General features: G+C 34.9%; 1 protein-coding gene and 2 long non-coding RNA genes across 3 annotated transcripts; 2 read left to right on the forward strand and 1 right to left on the reverse strand.

Moving 5' to 3' along the window:
- The first annotated feature begins 9,952 nt into the window (after positions 1-9,952).
- LOC146903109 (uncharacterized) lies at positions 9,953-11,407 on the forward strand. The gene is made up of 3 exons (XR_015023078.1): positions 9,953-10,400; positions 10,498-10,808; positions 10,903-11,407. It is a non-coding gene; the product is annotated as an uncharacterized LOC146903109 (long non-coding RNA).
- A 3,603-nt stretch (positions 11,408-15,010) lies between these two features.
- On the reverse strand, positions 15,011-20,187 carry LOC146903110 (uncharacterized). The gene is made up of 2 exons (XM_085736215.1): positions 19,477-20,187; positions 15,011-16,826 (listed from the first exon to the last, which is right to left on the reverse strand). Exon 2 carries the CDS (start codon positions 16,802-16,804, stop codon positions 15,260-15,262), a length of 1,545 nt encoding a protein of 514 aa, XP_085592341.1. The 5' UTR covers positions 16,805-16,826; positions 19,477-20,187; the 3' UTR covers positions 15,011-15,259.
- On the forward strand, positions 19,564-20,709 carry LOC146903111 (uncharacterized). The gene is made up of 3 exons (XR_015023077.1): positions 19,564-19,702; positions 19,800-20,110; positions 20,205-20,709. It is a non-coding gene; the product is annotated as an uncharacterized LOC146903111 (long non-coding RNA).
- The last annotated feature ends 1,296 nt before the right edge of the window (positions 20,710-22,005 follow it).

The raw sequence follows: 22,005 nt of genomic DNA on the forward strand, positions 1-22,005 counted from the left end.
CTTATATAAAATTCTCAACTTTAATCTCTTTAACTTTTAATTAGTAATTTCTTCAACAACAAAAAAAAAAGTTTAAAAAAATAAAATTGCTTACTAACTTATATAAAATTTTCAACTTTAATCTCTTTAACTTTTAACTTTTAATTTCTTTCAACAACAAAAAAAAAAAAGTTTCATCAGTGCAATAGAGTCCTTGTAGTTAGATGGAAATGGGAACACAACATTGGTACATGTTCTTAGGAAACAGAATATGTGTGCATATTTTATGGCGAAGGAAGGATCACATACAAGGTGTTATGGTCACTGGAACTACCCTCCGCCTGCCTTGGAGTCTCTCATCCTGAGAGATAAACTTGAAACTTAATTTTGAATCTTTCTTTTCTTTTCTTTTTTTAAAAAAAAGTCCTTGTAGTTTTTTTTGGTAGAATAGAGTCCTTGTAATTCATATATCTAAAACTAGGTTGGACCACCACGTCACTTGGTCCACAAGAGGCTTTGAAAATACAATAACGTTTTCAGGTCTTTTAAGTTCTGTAAAATTTACAGTCTTGTTTTTGAGGAGAGATCTTGTTCGTATTTTTAAAAGCATACTCCACCGCACTTAATTGCCCTATAGAATACTACTAAATTGGCAAAAATGGGAAGCATGACATAAATTAGTATTGTTAAAGGACTTCAAAACAATATTAATTTTACAAAGCTGTCTCAGACTATGGTGGACAAAATGACACGATGATCCACCCTAGTATTTCCCTCCACCTCTTAATATATCAAAACATTTAGTGACAACTGTTCAAAAGCTACATAATACTGTTAAAATTAAATTTATTTTCTATCCTCGTAAATATCTCAAATTTTCATTTTAGTCTCTCTAAAATTATATTCGATTTTAGTTTTCAAAATAAATATTTTCATCAATATTTTCAGTCAATACTTTTAAGTTAGATCATGTGTACTTTTTAAAGGGATTAAAACAAAAAGTTAAAATATTTATATGGACTAAAAACATATTTAACCCTTAAAATTTTAACAGTGTTTAAACTTTTTTTTTTGTGTATTCGACATTCTCCGCGTGCAAGTATGGAGACTAATCCCTCAAGTCTCGTCGGATTCAAATAAACGGTAAACTCTCTTTAAAAATTTTCAACGAATGCTACGTACAATGTTACATTCGAACCAAGATCTTACTTAATCTATATGAGACATGTGTCACCTCATATAACGTTCTTGGTGAAATTTAAAGTATTTATTTAAAATAAAAGCAACATTCTTTATCAAAAGTAAATCAAATCTATTTTTTCCTTAAATCAATTTTTACTTATATATAAAAATAACAATCTGCAACATATTATTGATACGTTAATATTAGAAAAAAGTTTATTTTCTTTCAATTTAAAATAAGAAAAAGGTTATTTGTAGCAGTGAGCTTTATTTTGTTTCTCATATGAATGGCTTGAGAAATTTCTTCTCTTATCTTTTTTCCTCTTTCCCGTGATAATCATAATTATATGGGCAGAAAAGGTGTTATGTATCCGGGAAAGATGATGGAAACGATTCATAGAACCGTATAAAGAACACAATCTCGCTGTAAATATTTTTACTAGTTTATTCCAGTCAAAAAAGAAAAGAAAAAAAAATTGTCACTCTCATATAATAATCCTTTGAATTAGAACCAAAAACAAAAAAATTCCTTGGAAATTTCAAATTAGATCACACAAATCATTCTACATATTTATATTTTCTATATGCATTTCATCTTTATTTCGAAAAATATTGTTGCCAATAAAAGCGGGTTATGGATGGCTAAAAAAATATGCAAGAATTGGATCAAAGAAAATACTATTTTGTCATTATGCAACTCAAATAATAATTGATCATTACATACTTGATCTAGTAAAAAATTTGAAAAACGAGTTAAGCGAGTCGCTCCGCCCCACACCGCTTTTTCGACTAGTTAAGCGAGGTGAGCCAACTTTAGAAAGCGAGTTTAAAACTTCAACTCAATCCGTCAAAAATAGTAGGTTAAATGGGTCGGTCCGACGGGTTGGGCTCATTTTGCCACCCTTAACATACATATGAAACAACACATGTGATTTTTTTTTTAATAAATCAAATTAACCCATCAAAATCGACACTAAGAAGAATCGAACCTAACCAAGCCAACACCACTGGTCTAACTAAAGTAGCTTATTAGTATATGATATATTGTTTGATTTGTCTTAATGAATATTTTGAAATATTTATTGAAACAAATCGAACAACATTTTATATATTAACTTTTTTTATCTATTAATTAAAAAATCTGATCAAAATTGATTATGTGAATAATGCACGTGTTCAAAATGCGACATGTAGATGAAGTATTTTTTAAGCCATAAACTTTTTTTCATTTCCATAGAATAAATGAAGTGTTAAGTTAATTGTCCCAAGAAAGTCAATAGGGACCCGCACCTTTAACATGGCTCCAAAGTTCTTTTTTTAAATTATTGATAAATATAATATTTACAAAGTGCTCTCAAAGGTATGTTTCAAAATGAAAGGGAAGAAGATTAAATATATATCTAGTATGTTGAGATTTTTTTTTCTTAACGGTAAATGTTAGTGGTTAATTTGTTAGGCCTATTTTTATGCATTCATCTGATTTAAATGGCTAATTTGTTAGGCTAATTTTTATGCGCTCATCTAGTTTAAATTTAAAACATTCTACTCTTTTTTCTTTAACTCAAATTAGTTGAGTTGTTCAACCTCATAGTATGTTGATATTTAATCGTATAAAATTAGTGAAAATTGTCATAGTATGTTAAGATTTAGTTGACTAAATAATCACAATAGTAGTGAAAATTTCCATCATATCATATGTCATTCGTATGCAGAGAGAGAGAGAGAGAGAGAGAGAGAGAGAGAGAGAGAGAGAGAGAGAGAGAGAGAGAGAGAGAGAGAGAGAGAGAGAGAGAGAGAGAGAGAGAGAGAGAGAGAGAGAGAGAGAGAGAGAGAGAGAGAGAGAGAGAGAGAGAGAGAGAGAGAGAGAGAGAGAGAGAGAGAGAGAGAGAGAGGATGTTTTAAATGAGAGGGTGAGAGGAACAAATAGTGGCCAATGGATTAAAATCAAAGGCTGTGATTAAATTTTGTTTAAAAAAAATCATGTACGGCATCACTACCCTTTTGTCCCTGTCCTGCTTCGTTTCTGCAAACTCCCCTTCTTCTCAGTTCATTGCTTTGTATTCCATAACGTTATTCCACTGTTCTTGCCAACAATTATTTTCTTCAACAAGAGGATTTAATCATTTTGGAGAAAAAAAAAACAAAGAAACCTAATATAAAACAACAAGTGAGCCATCGTTTTGTTGTTGACCTTTCCAATTCCTCCTAACCAACAATGGATCTATGAAGGAGAGTTAAATAAATAATCTTAAAATTAACATCTATCATAAATAACTAATCCCAATTTTAAGATTAGTTAATTGTTCTTGTTACGCAACTCATGTAAAAAATGATTAAGGAGTACTATCCAAAAATTTGATCTATCAAATTCATCACTGGAATCGCTCTTCAGCGTAGAACAAGATGGGTACGAGAATGGTCGACATCCTTGATGGAGAGTCACTGTCACAAAATCATTGGGTTAGAGAATTGTCGAGACTGATAAGCAGATGATGAGAGATAAGAGCGCTTCTATGTTGAAGAGTATTTACGATGAGGAAGGAGGAAAGTTTCTCGGTTCAGTGTGTGAATTGATGGAGAGGAACCCAAGAGGGAGCAACACGTTTCAAGAGAAGAGGAAAATAGTAGAAAGGGTAATTGAGGAAATTAGATACCTCAAAACAGGATGAACAAATCTTCATCAATTTCTGTTTTCACAGATGCAACAAATCTTCATTAAAACAATTTTTATGGAATACAAAGCAATGAACTGAGAAGAAGGGGAGTTTGCAGAAACGAAGCAGGACAGGGACAAAAGGGTAATGATGCCGTACATGATCTTTTTTAAACAAAATTAATCACAGCCTTTGATTTTAATCCATTGGCCACTATTTGTTCCTCTCACCCTCTCATTTAAAACCTCCTCTCATTTGAAATGCCCTATATATATATATATATATATATATATATATATATATATATATATATATATATATATATATATATATATATATTTGATATCTATCTAAATATTACTCTTTGAAAATTTCTTAATAATCCCTTTGATTTGCTCATAAGTACCTCAAAATTCCGAAATTGTTTCCGTCGGTTCGTAACTCCCGAACGATTTAGGAATTAACTCTCGGTCGCTCAAGTTTGGAAATTACGGTCGATGCACTATGAATACATACTGAAACAGAAATCACCATTCATGTTTCAAACACATTTCCTTACAATTTTCTTCCCAACTCCAACAAATCAAACCCCATCAAAATTGATCAAACTCAAACAACAAACAAGTATTCAAGACCTCTAAATCTAGACATTCCTTCGCATCTTTTATATTAGGATTTTTAAATTGGTAAATATGATTGTAAATTTGAATCTTTTTTAGTTATTTGGGTAAATATAGATCGAGACTTGGCAACCTGGCCTAACACAACTTTGTATGCAAAGAGTGTTCTACAACTCATACTCCTCCTAAACAGGGTCGTTTAGGAGCGATACGAACGACGACGAAGCCTATGCTTCACAGGCTCCATAGACATCACATGCTACATAGCAATATGATAAGAGTCAATCATACAATGTTTTTGGCATTGCTTACAAGTCAATTTAGAGACATTTTAGCATGTTTTCATTGGCTTTAGTTAAGTTTTTGTAATTAAATCAATGGATAAGCATGGAAGAGTAATTCTAAGCATGATACCTTGAAACATGATGTCAAATCATCCAAACCATACAATTTTGTGGCCGTGTTATGCTTTTTACAAGATTATCAAAGTGATTTCTTGGCGTATGGTCACTACAGATGTTTCATTGAGGGTAGCTATGTCGCGCAACCACAAAGTGAGATCGAGTGTACAACTATTGGTAGATGCACCATGCATGCATGGAGCTACGTGTCACGGAGCTTAAAAAGGATTTGAAGGTGTTCAATCACTACCTCATGTGTGATTAGCATAAAACGGCATGCGTCATGCATAGATTGTTCCATAAATATTAAAAATGCTATAACTATCAGAAATAGAAGAAATTGTGATTTAGGAAAGTTATAAGCGACCGAAAGCATCCCTGAGGCAAGGAATCATAATATAGTACATAGAATGTATAAATACTAACAAAAGGTACATGAAAAATAAGTTTTATCATCAAATAACATTGCAACACACACACACACACACACACACACACACACACACACACACACACATACATATATATGCGAGTAAGTTTTATCACTAAATAAGACTCCAATATAAAATCATAGATTGATGTTTGCCTGCAGAGTTGCAGTAAATGAATTTTACGTTGATAATATAAACATCAAAGCTATTGCATGGATATGACGATCCTTTTCGCGGTCAGCGTTACGAAAGTCAAAGTTTAACCATGTACTCTGGATGATTCATACAGGAAGATATCAAAATAATCATCTTGATACAACGATCCTCTATAAGCATCAAATTGAAGATCATGTTCCAAACTCTAGTTGATCTTTCAAGTGCAATGAAATGATTTTCTCAAAATCCTTCATCATAAACAGATCATGCTCAAACAAATAAAGACAACGATCAAAAAGTAAAATGTTGTATTGTATCTGATTTTGTTTCACTCTTCAACGGTAGTATTCTAGGAGTATAAAAGAGAAACTATTCAAAACGTTGAAGGTGTATGTTAAAGTCTTTTACTAAAAATCCTTCAAGAAGAAGAAAAAGTGTCTGAAGAAATAAAGATTAGTATTATTGTTTTATAACACCACACTTAAAAAGAAAAAGGTTATTTATACATTAGAAAAATATAGAAAAAGCCAAGAACATGATTTATGAATACATTGTAATATCATCTCCTGTTGTAACTAGATCATGATGTAAATCAATCAAGTAGTCATGTTGCTCTTGCTTTAATTGATATATGATTTTATTGTAATGTTCTCTCTTAGAGAGTAACATCATAACAATGACTTTGTATCAATCACATAGAAAATCAATCCTATGTATGTACAACGGCCCAATAATGGCAACTACCTTTACTTGAAAAAGCAGTCTGAATAGACATTAAACACTCAAGAAACTCCTTATTTGGTAAGGAGACATGAAATTTAGGATATTAATTATCTCAGTGGATTAAGTTTGTGTAAGTTTAGAAGGCGAAATCACTCAAACATGGTGGATTGGGCTAGCCAATCAGGTTGATGGTGAATCAATATAAAATATGATGTGTCTTATTCTCTCTTCTTTATTTACATTCTATTTTAACAAGTTCCTGATGGTTTAACTTCACTCTGTTTTAAAATTAGAACACGCTCCAAATTGTTAAGACGACCTAATTAGAGTGTTTGTATGTATATAATCCCTTCTATTGAATATATCATCGCCGTCCTCCCTACCATACGCCATCAAATTCCACGGTCACCTCAGCTCCACTCTGAATCAAGAAGCAATAGAATATAGATAGATAGATGAGCCAAGTATAGCATAGATTCCTATTCTTCACTTTTCTATATAAACAAAATGAAGGATAATTTAGCAGGTAACATAATTAATTTTTCTCAATGATTATGTGATCAATTACCTTTGGACTTTGGTAATGGAATACTCTAATTATTTTTAAACAAAAACGCATATAATTCACTTGCACATGTTTTCCAATACAATTGTCCCTTTAAAGCAGTGGAGGGTCAATGATGAATGACTAATTCCAACATGGCTGAAGCTAATCAAGCACGACATGTTACAGCAAAGACACACCCTTTTCATGGTGACTAAAATGTAATTTATATATATGTCCATATACATGTACACATATACATAATATGCTCCTCTCAAAAAAAAAAAGTACATGATATGCTAAGTAATAATTCTGTCAAACTCAATATTAGTTGTTTTGGTCGGGTATGTATGTATGTGTGTGTTTTCAATTAGGAAAATGATCATGGGCACACGATTCTACTAGTGAAGCAAAGCAATGAATTGCCATCTTAAACAAATTAAAGCCCTTCAGAACGGTGATTTTTCTTTTAATAAGAACACAATTTATTAATTCGTGACGGTCAAGTCAATTGGAACAAATTAAACTGAAAGCATAAATACTTCCAACTTATAACAAAAAATGTACATGTATATAGATTCGCTCACAACTTTTTTATGTAAATCAAAAATCCATGGAACTTGGAAGAGTAGAAACTAGTATCTCAAGACCTTACAGGATCCAAATAGGTTACAATCTTTTCCTAAAAGTTTTGACGCCGAGTTCAGTATTCACAATTTAGGTCATTCATTTTTAAATTTACAATTTTAGACTCAAATTTTTTAAAATGTCTATAATTTTGTTCCAACTATATATGTAAGGCTAGATTTTGATGAAAGGTGAAATGAAATATTTGTGACAACGAGACACTTTATCAAAATTTATAAAAATGAGTTGTTAAATGACAGCACAACAATCTCATTGTTTACCACATCGTCAAAATCAATTCAAAGTACATTCAAAATACGTAGATTAAAATAAGTCTAACAATTTAAGAATCTAAATTTGAGGTTCAGAATAGTATCTAAAAGTAAAATAATCAAAATTGTAAATAAGGCAAAATAAAAAGATAAAATCTGAAATCAAGTCAAAATTAAATTGAGCATTGCTATTTATTTAGAAAAATTTTATCAAAATTTTATCAATAAAATGTCTCCGAAACGAGCAGGTACTCCACAACATAGAAACTTGCAAAATCTTATCTTATCTACTAGAGTATGTACTGTGTACGTTTATGAGACAGATTAAAGTGTGAAACCTCCGAAATGCGCGCATGAAATAACGGTCCAAGTGTAGCAAAAGACGGTTATATAATTAGTTTGATTGCATAACACACTAACATGCAAGCATGTGGGGAGGTATATGCAATTAATTAATGTCCATATGTATCTTACAAGAAAGTTCTTATTTGTTCATAGGCACTCCTGGTTTAGGCAGGGCAGCTATATATATGTATATATTAATTAATCAATTTTTGACAGAAATATATTAATTAATCAATTAATTAATATTATATATCATTGTACATACTTGTGTGCTGTCCCTGCCTCTTAAATAAATTGATCAATTCTGAATATAAGAGCAATTTGATGATGTGAAAGGAGGAATATATATAGGGTTTAGAAATATAAGGTGATGTTAGTTCGTATTCTTCTTCCAATAATATTACTAGTCTATAATAATTAATTTTGCTTTTATATGATGATATTTTGTGACACAACTTGTAGTAAACATTTAATCTCTTAAGTTGTCGGAGAGTGCGTGTCTATGTAGAGAGAGGCAGATCGAGAGTGAGAAACATCTAGTAGAAGATATCAACATTTTAAATTAGTAATCTCGTATAATTACTTTTTTTTGTTGACAAATCTCATATAATTACTGTCGCGTCATTTTTGGAGATCAAGGCTATTTGATTAGCTTATTGACTCACTTTTATTTCACGACTTTGAAAAAATTTATTTAAATTGGGGGTCCGGGGGTTGGTTACATAAAGGGAAGGTGTTAGCACCCTTTATGTCCGTAGTACTCTACGGGAACCTTTTAGTTTTATTTAAATAATGTGCTATAACTTGCTTATTTTGAAAAAAGAATTTTAAGTGATTAAAAAAAGGAGGACCTAATTATCTACATTTTATTGATTTGGAAGGACAAAGTCCTCTGCCTACGTACCCGTGAGGGATCAAAACCTCGTAGTTCGGGGTTAAAAAACTGACGTTTGATTGGTTGAGTGTTTTTTATTGGTTTTTGAAAAAGGTTTTAAAATGGAAAAGCCAAATGGCAAAATGAATTTGTTTGTATTTTTTATATTAAAGAAAATGGACTCAAAATAAAGTTAAGTTGATTGATATTTGATTAAGAAAATAAAATAAAAAAAAGACGTCACTTGATTTAAGATCAAGGTTTGTTTATGAAAATATTTTTGTGATTTTTGAACTATTTGCATGTTTTTGTTGTTTTCAAATGATTGGAATGAAATTAAACTAACGGAGCAGAAAAATAAAAGCGTAGGCACCTTATGGTGGCGTTGGACCACCACGAGGACCTTTAACCTAACCTAGAAGCATAATAAGGAAAGGCATACACACACGCACGCACACATGTTCCTAAACTATTACAAAAAACCTATTAATACATTCTATGGTCTGCGAGAAAATAAATAAATTACATTAAGCCTATATTTACATTCTAATGTCATGTAATGACATAAAAAATAAATTAAAATGCATGATGAGCTAGACTAAAAATGCATGAATTATTTACATTCAAACCTAATGTACAAACTAAATTCTATATGATAAAAATAAATGACATAACAAATAAACAAGCGTGCAATGGATAAATGAACGATGAATATGCAACCTAATCTAATAAGTATGAAAATAATAAGACGCAAGAGACATGATAAAAAAGTTGCAAGAGCGATAAAGATGCATGAATTATTTACATTTGAGCCTAATATTATTCTAAAATCTATAAACGAACAAAAAATAAATAAATGCCGAATGATAGACCTAGACTAAAAAAAAAAATAATGCATGAGAAGTATGATGCTAAAAATTAAAGACGCATGTTAGAAACAAATGAATAAGGCAGGGGTCCAAACGTGAAGGTAGGGGTGTGCAGTAATCAAAATGTGAAAATGGGCTTCAAAAGGTGTTAAACGTATTGGGCTTAGGGGAACCAGTCAGAGGACCGGTTCGGGTAGAGGCCGGGTCGGTTTTGTTACTGAAATGGGTTTGGGTCATGGGTAGCATATAAAGAGGGTTTTGGCAGATTTTTATTCATTTTTTGCAAAGGCCTTCTCTCTCTTCTTCTCTGCTATCCTCTCGTCTCTCTCCCATCTATTCCTTCCTATGTTCTTTACTTACAATTTCTTTTCTTCTCCTTTTTTTGTTTTTTTGTTTTACGATTCAATTGATTCTTCCTACCCCTACTTCAACTATCAAAAGTTTCAAAAGCTGAATCAAACAAACACAAATCTAATTTTATACAAGAAAGAAGCTACCTTTTGATGTGACTGATTGTTCGACGCGTGCTTGCTGGGTTGTACGACGGATCGGACCTTCGCCGTGTTCGCTTCGCTCGGTTCAAACTTTGATTCGCTTTCGACTGAATTTGGAGTTGTCAAACTTCTACCCCTTCTGTACGTGCGTCACTGTCCGTGTGTGTATCAGGTTCGATTCGTTGTTTTGCTGTTGTAGTTGGATTCTGGATCGATTGGTTCAGATAAGGTGGTTTGTTGAATACGTGTTGATTTTGGGTCGTTTGGATCGATCTGTGATGTGTTGATGCGTGCTGAAGGCCGTTGTTGTCGTGTTGGTCTTGCAGGTTCCTTTGTGATGTTTTTGTGCGCCTTGGATGTGTGGGTTTCAATTGTTTTGTGTTGCCGTCAGTGTTGATTGTGTGGGAATTGTGAACGTGTTGTTGCGATCGGTTTAGTGATGGATTTGGTTGTTGACAGGTATTGTTATGCAGATGTGATTTGAGAATGTTGTGTTCGGGATTCGGTTAAGGTTCCGATGTTGACATGTTGATGATGGTTATTGGATTGGTAATGGTGTACGGATCAAAAGTCTTTGCTTGATGCACGTTAATTCAAAAGCTGCTTGATTTGAGTTTGGACGAAATTTTGTTTGCAGGTTCTAATTAGAAGATTGTGTGTTGGTTGTGTTGAAATTTCGGCTCCCCGAATTTGTGCGTTAAAATTGGCCTCCCCGAATGTGTGTTTTGCAGGTTCTATTTATAGTGTTAGGATTTTGGCCAAGGTTTGTTGGAGAAGTGCAGAGAATTGGTGGCTTGGAGAAGGGAACAAGCAAATGTCGTTGCTGCAGATCAGTATGAGCTAAACTGGATTGGAATGGCATGCGTGTGATAGCTGTCGTTGGGAACTTGGACTGTTTTCTAGACTTAATACTCAAAAATATATACAATATATAAAAAAATAGAAATAAGTAAAGGATAAATACATACCTAATTTTGATTTTGTCTCCTAGTTTAGTAAATAAATAAAAAGAAAATCAAATTTGGATTTATAACAAAAGAATTAGAAAATAAAACCTGGATTTATCTAAAAAGAAAAATAACAAAAGAATTAAAAGAAATAATGACCATTTTTTTTTTAAAAACTAAAACTAAAATTAATTAATTAAATAAAAAAAATAAAGAAAACAAATTAAAAGATGGAAATAATAATTAAAAAAAAAAATGGAAGGGAAGTTGGCCCGACTCGGAACAAAAATATGAGGTATTTTAAAATACCTCTCTGCCGAAATTTTCACTGAAATGTCTGGGACTGATCAGGGTCAGGTGACGCGTGTCAGTGGGACCTTAGGTCAAAAATTGGGGTATGACAGATGCCCCTATTTAAGTTTCTTCGTCCGGAGATTTGAAGATGGAATCTTTGAATCGGTCGGAACGAAGAGACTTAAATACAAAGTACACCAATTTTGGACCTAAGATGCTATGAATGCTCGTGAAATGCTTGTATGAATGCAGGACGACAAAGTTGACTTGACTGAGACGACGGGATGCCCAAATTCGTTGAAGAATGGGATCCAACACCGCTGGGGAATGTAGTTTCACTGGGGAAAAATTGTCTACTACCGTATTGGTTTGGGATGATAGCTTAATGAAGACAACACCGTTAGCGACATCTCTTGAACAGCTAACGCTGGGGATGACACTTTTGAAAATAAGATGTGATTCCAAACTGAAACATGACGAAAGGTAAACTCAAGCGGTCCGTTGTTTAGGACCGGCAGCTTGAAACAAGATAAAAACAACTCAAGCTGTCCGTTGTTTAGGACTTGCCACTTGAAACAAGATAAAGGTGGACTCAAGCTGTCCGTTGTTTAGGACTCGCCACTTGAAACAAGATAAAGTGTAGACTCAAGCTGTCCGTTGTTTAGGACTTGCCACTTGAAACAAGATAAAGTGTAGACTCAAGCTGTCCGTTGTTTAGGACTTGCCACTTGAAACAAGATAACGTGTAGACTTAAGCTGTCCGTTGTTTAGGACTTGCCACTTGAAACAAGATAACGTGTAGACTCAAGCTGTCCGTTGTTTAGGACTTGCCACTTGACACAAGATAAAATGTAGACTCAAGTTGTCCGTTGTTTAGGACTCGCCACTTGAAACAAGATAAAGATAGACTCAAGCTGTCCGTTGTTTAGGACTCGCCACTTGAAATTGATTGAATGTAGACTCAAGCTGTCCGTTGTTTAGGACTTGCCACTTGAAACAAGATAAAATGTAGACTCAAGCTGTCCGTTGTTTAGGACTTGCCACTTGAAACATGATAAAAATAGACTCAAGCTGTCCGTTGTTTAGGACTTGCCACTTGACACTGGATAAAAATAGACTCAAGCTGTCCGTTGTTTAGGACTTGCCACTTGAAACATGATAAAAATAGACTCAAGCTGTCCGTTGTTTAGGACTTGCCACTTGACACTGGATAAAAATAGACTCAAGCTGTCCGTTGTTTAGGACTTGCCACTTGAAACAAGGTAAAAATAGACTCAAGCTGTCCGTTGTTTAGGACTTGCCACTTGACACTGGATAAAAATAGACTCAAGCTGTCCGTTGTTTAGGACTTGCCACTTGAAACTGACGAGTGACATCTCTTGACCAGACACACTGGGGATGACACTTTTGATGATGATAAGGTAAATGTCAGATGTTTATGTGTAGAAACTTGCTGATTGACGCAATGATAAGTGAAGATCGAACTGAAGAGACACAACCGAAACAAGATTTTGGTGACTAATGCAATCATGTATGAATTGACGTTGTGTATATGTTGTGTAGGCATGAGTGTATGAATGTGTGAAACTATTACTGTATGAATGTACGATTGTATAAATGGATGTATGAATGTATGGATGTAACTTGTACGACTGTATATGACAGATGACTTGATGAAACAAGACAAGACAGGTATGATGGGAGTTGGACTGACATCGCAATACAAACACTCGGCAAACTTCCTTGGAGATGATGTTATTGTGAACAAATCAAGTCGTTGACGGTGTAAAACCCGGCACAAGGTTGCAATTGATGAATAGCCACCGATGAATCTTGGGGAGAAAGCCCATTGTTTAACCAACAGCCTGGAAGAAGTCGCCATTTGTAAATTGGCGTAGAGTGTCTTTCCACTAGTACACGTCAACAGTCATGTTTTTTTTTTTTTTTTTATATTTTTTGAAATCCCTAACTTTTGCCTGGACTGTCCTCTCAGGTTTTCAGTCCACCGGGAGTATATTCCTTTTTTGTGCCCCTAATTTTTGCCTGGATCGCCCTTTCGGGTTTTCAATCCACCGGGACGCTCTCTATTGCCTAAGCCGCCCTTTCGGGTTTTCAACTTAGCGAGCTTTTATTTTTGTATTTTTTGTTTGTTTTTTTTTTTTTTTTATGACTGTGATGACTGTGAAAGCATCTTGCCCGAAGCAGAGGTCCTCTCCATAGTACTTAGCCATGTTTCTCTTTTCAGAATGTAACCGTTCTCGAGGCGGATGCTGACGTACGCTTCAACTACTCACAAGTTCAAAGAGAGTGTGTTTGTTGTTCAAAAGATGTAAAAAAAAAAGTTTTGTATTTTGAAATTTTTTTTTGCTTCAAGTATTGCCATCAAAAATAGAAGAAATTTTGCAAATAGAATAAATGAGAATTCCAAACAAATGGCACAGGCTCAAATTTGATGAATTGAGTGGTGGCCTACCAATGGCGTGGCCCCACGGATCTTTGAAAAATTTGGAAAATGGTAAATATATGGAAGGTACATTGAACACAATAACCGTTATACTCCCTGACAACTTTGAATGCCCCAGTTCCGAGTCTTTGATCTGCAGATGCTTCAAATCGGAGGTTCTTTTGACGACTGGATGCCCCAAGAGGACTGTGTTGATTGATGCAGTTACTTTGTCTTTTTATCCTTAACTTTTGCATAGATCGCCCTTTTGGGGTTTTCAATCTATCAGGATAATCATTATATATATATTTTTTTTGTCTCTAATTTTTGCCTGGACCGCCCTTTCGGGTTTTCAGTCCACCGAGACGCTCATTTTTGCCTAAGCCGCATTTTCTGGTTTGCGACTTATCGAGCTTCTATTTTTGACAGAGTATTTCTTGACTGCACCGACATTCATAGGACATGTGAGTTTTGTCACCATCCATAGTTGTAAAAGTCATTGCACACGAGCCTTCATAGTTAGGCGCCACTTGCCCCTGGAGTCTGGTTGGAAAGTAGTACCTTTTTAGGCATGAAATCTCCTTCTTGAAATTCATGGGGACGAACCTTTTTGTTAGAAGTTTGTTTCAAACCTCGTTTGATATGTTTGCACAAGGTCGTCATGTGTTTAAATTCGATCAAGCTTGGACTTTAGCAGAACTCCTATTGACGGGACTTCGACCTTCACGGAAAACACGACCTCCATGTTGCATATTGGGGAAGGAGGGGGGGCTGCCCCTGTTGAAATGTGTACTGAAGTACGATATTTGAGCAAAGCGAATGGTAGCACGTCGAGCCAGTCTTTGTAATTGAATGTCATCTTCTGGACAATCTCCTTGATATTTTGTTTGCAGCTTCAATGGCTAAGATGCCCCAATATGTGAGAGATCTCGTCGGGAATCTCTTCATTTTCCTTCTTCAGCTTCGGACACAGGGAACTCAAAGTTGGAAGAGAGTACATGGTTAACATGTTCAACGGGTTTATTAATGCATGATTTGATTATTGATTTTGACAAGTGTAAGTTATGATTATGCAGATATTTGAGAATGATTATATTTTTTGGTTTTTTGTATTACCATTTTTCCAGAACAAAGCACAAAATAAAAACAAAGTCGGGATCAAAACGACCTTTTTATTAATGATGAAAATACTTAAAGCAAAAGCCCTACACAAGTTCACAGTCGTCTCGGGCAGAACGAAAGGATATTTTTTGAAAAACGAAAATCAATAAACACCACATTATTTGAACAAAGGAAATAGCTGAAGGAACAAACACAACGACACTGAAAGCGGCAAATCACTCCATACGTCACTAAAACTATGCACCACCACTTCAGAATGAGGTCCCGTGGTTCAGTATCATATTAGCTTTGCACATTTTGATTCAAGTCTGTGAAGGATAGGACCTTGGCTTCGACTAAATCTTGAACTGCATTCCTCAAGGCATAACAACGCTCAACATCGTGACCCGGTGCCCCTTGATGGAAGTCACATGAGAGATCGGCTCTAAAACCTGCTGGCAATTTTCTAGGCATCGGAGGAGGCGGCCTGGTCTGGACATAATTCCCTTCGAGCAAAGATGGGAGCAACTCAGCATACCTCATGGGAATCGGATCAAATCGTGTCCTTGGAGCATGTTGTCGAGGTTGTTGATGTTGATACGGTTGTTGATCGGCATTGGGAACGGGTGTAATAGCGGCCACATGTTGATAGGCCGAATATTTTTGCTGAGGCCGCCCTTTCACCATACTAACCTCCTGCTCTTTCTTTTTCGAACTACTAGCGGGGACACTTTCATTGATCAATCGTCCTTCTCGGACTCCTTCTTCTAGTCGTACACCCGTAGCAACCATCTCAGCAAAGTCCCTGGGGGTACTTCCGACCATATTCACGTAATAGAACTGACTGAGAGTTTTAAAAAAGAGCTTGGTCATCTCCTTCTCTTCTATGCGCGGGCTGACTTGGGCAGCAGTATCCCTCCACCGCTGGGCATACTCTTTGAACGTTTCTTTGTCTCCCTGAGTCATAGCTTGTAGATCACTTCGATCTGGGGCCATATCCACATTGTAACTGTATTGCTCCACAAAAGCATCACACAGATCTTGAAAAGTTTGGATATTTGTTTTATCTAGATTCATGTACCATTTTGAGGCAGGACTAGCCAAACTTTCATGGAAGAAATAGATAAGGACTGAATCATCCTTGGAATAGGCAGACATTCTTCTCACATACATTGTTAGATGTTCCTCAGGACAGGATTTTCCCTTATACTTCTCGAAGTCTGGTACCTTGAACTTGTGGGGTATTTGAACATTTGGCACCAAACAAAGATCATAAGCAGTCTTCCCAAATACTTTCTTCCTGTGGAGGGCTCTCACATCTCGCTGAATTTCATCATATTTTTGCTGCAAGTCATTCACTCTATCATAGGCTTCCATATCCCCTGAATGGTAGATGGGCTCTTCTTCTTGTGGAATGGTATGCATCACAGGTGCTGAATAGGTCATAGTGACTGGAGGAGCTCTCATAGGAGGTGGAGGAACATGAGCTACATATTGATGGGTAGGCATCTGAGCTTCACAAGCAATGGGACGGAGTATTTCGCCAGCAGTAAGAGGCGGGAACCAGGGCACGGAACGTTGTGGAGCAGAGTACTCCGGAGTATCGGCACAAAACATCCATTCAGGGCCAATAGAAACAGTTTCGGCTTGAGTCCTGATAGGCGGAGCAGGAGGACGTACTTGAGCAACCGTCAGTGTCTTCATCAATTCAGTCATTTCGTCCATCTTGGTCTGCATGGCTGCAATTTCCTCCCGGAGCAATTGATTTTCTTGCTCGAGAAAATCCATCTTCTCTTTATGATTGCTCGAGTGTTGTACATGCGAGTTGGTTTCGGACGAGGACGCCATGACACTTTTGAGGTGGGTTGACCTTTTATGGAAGAGAAAAATTTTGTGAGACTCAGAATTGAGACTATGAAATGCAGAATGATGCATGATGCTTTATGCAAAAATAGACACAATTTTTTTTTGAAGGACTTGTCAAAGTAATTGTAAACATCATAAGGAACATTGTTTCATTTGATAATTGAAGATATTACGAGCAGTTTCCTTTTTAAAAGTAAAAGCAAAGTTAAGGAAAAAGTCCCTCACAAAGCTAAAGTCTAGTTAAGACTTTTGAAAATGTATTTCTTGGTGTTCCTCTTTACAAGGTTACAAGACGACTTATCTAAGTCCTTCGATATTTTGATGCGAAAAAGTTTTTATGAAGATATGCATGTATGCATGAATATGCTAAAGAACATGATAAGGTTCAGGATATACAATGTTGGAGCTTAGGGATAACAACGCCATTTGGTAAGGACTATGGTTTCAAATGTACCTGTATCACGGGTTCTACCAAGTTCCCAAATTACAACTACCCTTATAAATATATCGGTGTATAGGAATGCTCCTAGTCCAATATCATCCACAAGGAAGTCTAGTTTGAGTGTAGTATCGCGTGTCAACTAAAGTCAAGAATGCTCTTGGTTTAGCCACCGCACTACGTCCTAAAAAGGCCAAGATGGGTTAAGGGTTACTAAGGTCCACGGCTTCGACGGACACTCACATTGAAAGTAATAACGTCGACATGAATGCTCATGACAACAAGAGTACTACCTTCCGCGAGGCCTCCACCGAGTAGGGTTATCACATGTGCACATGGTCCAAGAATGCTCTTGGTATGACACTATGATTATACCCTGTCCTATCTTATATTTCTCTCAAGTCCGGGTTAGGACTTATCTCACCACTCACGTTTAAAGAAAGAAGAAAGAAGAAGGAGAGAACATATATACACGTATTTCCATCTTTTATTTTTTGATTTTTTTAAGCAAGTTATAGCACAAAAATTTAGGTAAAACCAAGTTAGGCTCAACCCTCTTAGGGGATATCCCCAGTGAAGTCGCCATTTCTGTCGCGTCATTTTTGGAGATCAAGGCTATTTGATTAGCTTATTGACTCACTTTTATTTCACGACTTTGAAAAAATTTATTTAAATTGGGGGTCCGGGGGTTGGTTACATAAAGGGAAGGTGTTAGCACCCTTTATGTCCGTAGTACTCTACGGGAACCTTTTAGTTTTATTTAAATAATGTGCTATAACTTGCTTATTTTGAAAAAAGAATTTTAAGTGATTAAAAAAAGGAGGACCTAATTATCTACATTTTATTGATTTGGAAGGACAAAGTCCTCTGCCTACGTACCCGTGAGGGATCAAAACCTCGTAGTTCGGGGTTAAAAAACTGACGTTTGATTGGTTGAGTGTTTTTTATTGGTTTTTGAAAAAGGTTTTAAAATGGAAAAGCCAAATGGCAAAATGAATTTGTTTGTATTTTTTATATTAAAGAAAATGGACTCAAAATAAAGTTAAGTTGATTGATATTTGATTAAGAAAATAAAATAAAAAAAAGACGTCACTTGATTTAAGATCAAGGTTTGTTTATGAAAATATTTTTGTGATTTTTGAACTATTTGCATGTTTTTGTTGTTTTCAAATGATTGGAATGAAATTAAACTAACGGAGCAGAAAAATAAAAGCGTAGGCACCTTATGGTGGCGTTGGACCACCACGAGGACCTTTAACCTAACCTAGAAGCATAATAAGAAAAGGCATACACACACGCACGCACACATGTTCCTAAACTATTACAAAAAACCTATTAATACATTCTATGGTCTGCGAGAAAATAAATAAATTACATTAAGCCTATATTTACATTCTAATGTCATGTAATGACATAAAAAATAAATTAAAATGCATGATGAGCTAGACTAAAAATGCATGAATTATTTACATTCAAACCTAATGTACAAACTAAATTCTATATGATAAAAATAAATGACATAACAAATAAACAAGCGTGCAATGGATAAATGAACGATGAATATGCAACCTAATCTAATAAGTATGAAAATAATAAGACGCAAGAGACATGATAAAAAAGTTGCAAGAGCGATAAAGATGCATGAATTATTTACATTTGAGCCTAATATTATTCTAAAATCTATAAACGAACAAAAAATAAATAAATGCCGAATGATAGACCTAGACTAAAAAAAAAAATAATGCATGAGAAGTATGATGCTAAAAATTAAAGACGCATGTTAGAAACAAATGAATAAGGCAGGGGTCCAAACGTGAAGGTAGGGGTGTGCAGTAATCAAAATGTGAAAATGGGCTTCAAAAGGTGTTAAACGTATTGGGCTTAGGGGAACCAGTCAGAGGACCGGTTCGGGTAGAGGCCGGGTCGGTTTTGTTACTGAAATGGGTTTGGGTCATGGGTAGCATATAAAGAGGGTTTTGGCAGATTTTTATTCATTTTTTGCAAAGGCCTTCTCTCTCTTCTTCTCTGCTATCCTCTCGTCTCTCTCCCATCTATTCCTTCCTATGTTCTTTACTTACAATTTCTTTTCTTCTCCTTTTTTTGTTTTTTTGTTTTACGATTCAATTGATTCTTCCTACCCCTACTTCAACTATCAAAAGTTTCAAAAGCTGAATCAAACAAACACAAATCTAATTTTATACAAGAAAGAAGCTACCTTTTGATGTGACTGATTGTTCGACGCGTGCTTGCTGGGTTGTACGACGGATCGGACCTTCGCCGTGTTCGCTTCGCTCGGTTCAAACTTTGATTCGCTTTCGACTGAATTTGGAGTTGTCAAACTTCTACCCCTTCTGTACGTGCGTCACTGTCCGTGTGTGTATCAGGTTCGATTCGTTGTTTTGCTGTTGTAGTTGGATTCTGGATCGATTGGTTCAGATAAGGTGGTTTGTTGAATACGTGTTGATTTTGGGTCGTTTGGATCGATCTGTGATGTGTTGATGCGTGCTGAAGGCCGTTGTTGTCGTGTTGGTCTTGCAGGTTCCTTTGTGATGTTTTTGTGCGCCTTGGATGTGTGGGTTTCAATTGTTTTGTGTTGCCGTCAGTGTTGATTGTGTGGGAATTGTGAACGTGTTGTTGCGATCGGTTTAGTGATGGATTTGGTTGTTGACAGGTATTGTTATGCAGATGTGATTTGAGAATGTTGTGTTCGGGATTCGGTTAAGGTTCCGATGTTGACATGTTGATGATGGTTATTGGATTGGTAATGGTGTACGGATCAAAAGTCTTTGCTTGATGCACGTTAATTCAAAAGCTGCTTGATTTGAGTTTGGACGAAATTTTGTTTGCAGGTTCTAATTAGAAGATTGTGTGTTGGTTGTGTTGAAATTTCGGCTCCCCGAATTTGTGCGTTAAAATTGGCCTCCCCGAATGTGTGTTTTGCAGGTTCTATTTATAGTGTTAGGATTTTGGCCAAGGTTTGTTGGAGAAGTGCAGAGAATTGGTGGCTTGGAGAAGGGAACAAGCAAATGTCGTTGCTGCAGATCAGTATGAGCTAAACTGGATTGGAATGGCATGCGTGTGATAGCTGTCGTTGGGAACTTGGACTGTTTTCTAGACTTAATACTCAAAAATATATACAATATATAAAAAAATAGAAATAAGTAAAGGATAAATACATACCTAATTTTGATTTTGTCTCCTAGTTTAGTAAATAAATAAAAAGAAAATCAAATTTGGATTTATAACAAAAGAATTAGAAAATAAAACCTGGATTTATCTAAAAAGAAAAATAACAAAAGAATTAAAAGAAATAATGACCATTTTTTTTTTAAAAACTAAAACTAAAATTAATTAATTAAATAAAAAAAATAAAGAAAACAAATTAAAAGATGGAAATAATAATTAAAAAAAAAAATGGAAGGGAAGTTGGCCCGACTCGGAACAAAAATATGAGGTATTTTAAAATACCTCTCTGCCGAAATTTTCACTGAAATGTCTGGGACTGATCAGGGTCAGGTGACGCGTGTCAGTGGGACCTTAGGTCAAAAATTGGGGTATGACAATTACTATATAATAATATATGTTCACTCACATTTGCGTGCCATATGTTTGTTAACAAAAATAATACTGAAGTATTCTCTATTGAATAGTTTTCATTGCTAAAATATAATAAATAACTTATGACTTATCACTTATGTGACATTTTTATTATTTTTTTTCCTTTAAAAAGTATATCCATATTATTGGTCTTCTCTTTAAAAGTCCATTACCCGTTCAGGTTCAGCACTACATCACTTCTTTATTTCTCTTAGAATAAGACATGTAATGTTCAAAAAAAAAAAAAAAAGACATGATTATGACATTAATTAATCCTCAAGTCAAGGATAGCTCTGTTTTTTTTTTTTATGAAAATGATATCTATGTAATAATACAATAATAATAATAATAATAATAATAATAATAATAATAATAATAATAATAATAATAATAATAATAATAATAATAATAATAATAATCAGTTCGGGCACCTTGCGGGGTTACCGCGTTCTTCTCACACCTTCCTTAGGATAATCTGGCTAGCTTCTGTTTGGGTTATTTGGAAGGAAATGAATAATAGAGTTTTTAATAACAAGACTTTGGATTCACATATAGCATGGCGGACAAGGTTAAAAGGCTCTCTTTCCTTTGGCTAAAGTCTAATATGCACATATTTGTTTTTAGCTACCATGATTGGTAGCGGCACCCCTTAGCTTGTATGGGTGTTAATTTGTTATTACTTCAGTTATTTTGCGGTGTTTCTTCTTTTGACACCAGTGACTTGACATTGTAAAATTCTTGGTGATGTTACTCTTTGCACGCCTTGTGCGAGTTGCATCACTCGTGGTAATGTTATAATTCTATTTTGGGTTGTTCAAAAAATAATACTAATAAGAGGTTTGCTAATAAGTGCCCCAAAGACATTGTTTAAGGAACCCACAAAAAGAAATTTTGTCTTGAAAATTCAAGTCAAACACATATAAAAGTCATAACTACGCAATTTTCAATGTAAAAGTTATTACTCTTGAATGCTTAAACAATGCCCTAAATACATTGTTTAGCATTTTCCTAATAATAATACCTTTAGTACTGGAAGCAAAGTTCTTTATTTACAACCAATCGATTAATCTCAACTAGTTAATAAGCTCCACAAAGAATGAATTGTTAAAAATTTGATTTTTGGTGAAATAATTTTTTATCCAATCTT

Source organism: Medicago sativa, chromosome 8 (assembly GCF_051527215.1).
Source record: "Medicago sativa cultivar Bolivia chromosome 8, Bolivia_mono, whole genome shotgun sequence".
NCBI classification, from domain to species: domain Eukaryota; kingdom Viridiplantae; phylum Streptophyta; class Magnoliopsida; order Fabales; family Fabaceae; genus Medicago; species Medicago sativa.